At 39.2% G+C, this 2725-nt stretch overlaps 1 protein-coding gene across 1 annotated transcript in view; it reads right to left on the reverse strand.

The window, feature by feature from the left end:
• The window catches only part of LOC106475525 (mucin-2-like), a gene marked incomplete at both ends in the record, with an annotated part of 3379 nt that extends 2069 nt beyond the window's left edge, over positions 1-1310 (reverse strand). Inside the window, 3 exon segments of the mRNA XM_013936203.2 lie at positions 234-406; positions 408-574; positions 577-1310. Coding sequence (XP_013791657.2) covers positions 234-406; positions 408-574; positions 577-1310 — 1074 coding nt within the window.
• Between the last annotated feature and the right edge of the window lie 1415 nt (positions 1311-2725).

Raw genomic sequence — 2725 nt, forward strand, 5'->3', positions numbered from 1 at the left:
TGGTTTGTCAGTGGTAGTTGGAGCTTGAGTAGTTGTTGGTTTGTCAGTGGTAGTTGGAGCTTGAGTAGTTGTTGGTTTGTCAGTGGTAGTTGGAGCTTGAGTAGTTGTTGGTTTGTTTGTGGTAGTTAGAGCTTGAGTAGTCGTTGGTTTGTTTGTGGTAGTTAGAGCTTGAGTAGTCGTTGGTTTGACTGTGATAGTTGGAGCTTGAGTAGTTGTTGGGTTGTCAGTGGTACTTTGAGCTTGAGTAGTCGTTGGTTTGTTTGTGGTAGTTGGAGCTTGAGTAGTTGTTGGTTTGTCAGTGGTAGTTGGAGCTTGAGTAGTTGTTGGTTTGTCAGTGGTAATTGGAGCTTGAGTAGTTGTTGGTTTGTCAGTGGTAATTGGAGCTTGAGTAGTTGTTGGTTTGTCAGTGGTAATTGGAGCTTGAGTAGTTGTTGGTTTGTTTGTGGTAGTTGGAGCTTGAGTAGTTGTTGGTGTGTTTGTGGTAGTTGGAGCTCGAGTAGTCGTTTGTTTATATGTCGTAGTTGGAGCTTGAGTAGTTGTTGGTTTGTTTGTGGTAGTTGGAGCTTGAGTAGTTGTTGGTTTGTTTGTGGTAGTTGGAGCTTGAGTAGTCATTGGTTTGGAAGTGGTAGTTAGAGCTTGGGTAGTTGTTAATGTATGTGTGGTGGTTGGAGTTTTAATAGTTGTTAATGTGTTAAATTGTGTAGTTGTTAGTTTATCTGTGGTGATTGAAGCTTGAGTAGTTGTTGTTGGAAGGTATGTAATACTTTGATATTGAGCGCATATGAAAGGATATGTCTCCTCACACGGGGCCACTTTGCCACTGTACTCTGTTTCCCCGTCCAGATTTACACATGTTCCTACCTTTTTACTCTTTTTGTTGTCTTTTTTTTTTGCAGCTTTTTCAAATATTCTGTACGGCGAAATGAAGTTGATAGAAGCTTGTTTAGCTCTTCGAAGTGGAAGAAGAGTGGATGTTTGAATATTCGAAGATTCCCAGTAGGATGTTCGACCATCATCAAACATTTTATTATTGTACCCTGATAACAAGACATTAGCAAATGAAGACCTTTTTTTCCTCTTGGGTGTAGATATACTAAACTTCTTCACGCTCTTTGTATAATACCCTACCCATACATTGGAGAGTGATCCGTCATTAATCATAGTTAACCAGTCACTTAGGAACTGGAACGTCTTCTTATTTTCCGGTTGGGCCAAGTAAAACCCTAGGGAGATACAGTAGTCTTCTGCATCTTGGAGGTTCAGGTTTTCACGATAGAGGGAATAACAATTCGTTGCAGAGCATGTCGTCTCTGTGACAGAAATATAAAAAAGGTTTCATTAGTCTATAAACCAAGAAAGTTACATGTAGTCAGATAAAGATTATCTACGTGCTAGAAAATGAGAAAATAACCTATTAACTCAAAACAAGAAACAGTTCAAAACTATTTTACATGTTTAATAAACTCTGATAGTAATCTTTGTCAATTGAGGGTTTACAGTTTATACATAACAGTTTGGTCGACCTCCTCCTTCTTTCAATAGCCTACAAAATTCGGAAACCATAAATTACTGCAATATAACCAGTTGGAGTGGAAGCTGCTGTAGTATAGATCGATATATAACCATTTGGAGTGGAAGCAGCTGTAGTACAGATCGAAATATAACCAGTTGGAGTGGAAGCTGCTCTAGTACAGATCAATATTTAACCAGTTGGAGTGGATGCTGCTGTACTACAGATCGATATATAACCAGTTGGAGTGGATGCTGCTGTACTACAGATCGATATATAACCAGTTGGAGTGGAAGCTGCTGTAGTACAGATCGATATATAACCAGTTCGAGTGGAATCTGCTGTAGTACAGATCAATATTTAACCAGTTCGAGTGGAAGCTGCTGTAGTACAGATCGATATTTCACCAGTTGGAGTGGATGCTGCTGTAGTACAGATCAATATTTAACCAGTTGAAGTGGAAGCTGCTGTAGTACAGATCGATATTTAACCAGTTGGAGTGGATGCTGCTGTAGTACAGATCGATATTTAACCAGTTGGAGTGGATGCTGATGTAGTACAGATCGATATATAACAAGTTAGAGTGGATGATGATGTAGTACAGATCGATATATAACCAGTTGGAGTGGATGATGATGTAGTACAGATCGATATATAACCAGTTGGAGTGGATGCTGATGTAGTACAGATCGATATATAAACAGTTGGAGTGGATGCTGCTGTTTTACAGATCGATGTATAACCAGTTGGAGTGGAATCTGCTGTAGTACAGATCAATATTTAACCAGTTCGAGTGGAAGCTGCTGTAGTACAGATCGATATTTCACCAGTTGGAGTGGAAGGTGCTGTAGTACAGATCAATATTTAACCAGTTAAAGTGGATGCTGATGTAGTACAGATCGATATATAACCAGTTAAAGTGGAAGCTGCTGTAGTACAGATCGATATATAACCAGTTAACAAGTTAGAGTGGATGATGATGTAGTACAGATCGATATATAACCAGTTGGAGTGGATGATGATGTAGTACAGATCGATATATAACCAGTTGGAGTGGATGCTGATGTAGTACAGATCGATATATAAACAGTTGGAGTGGATGCTGCTGTAGTACAGATCGATATATAACTAGTTGGAGTGGATGCTGATGTAGTACAGATCGATATATAAACAGTTGGAGTGGATGCTGCTGTAGTACAGATCGATATATAACTA

This window comes from Limulus polyphemus, unplaced genomic scaffold (genome assembly GCF_000517525.1).
Source record: "Limulus polyphemus unplaced genomic scaffold, Limulus_polyphemus-2.1.2 Scaffold8715, whole genome shotgun sequence".
Classification (NCBI taxonomy): Eukaryota; Metazoa; Arthropoda; class Merostomata; order Xiphosura; family Limulidae; genus Limulus; species Limulus polyphemus.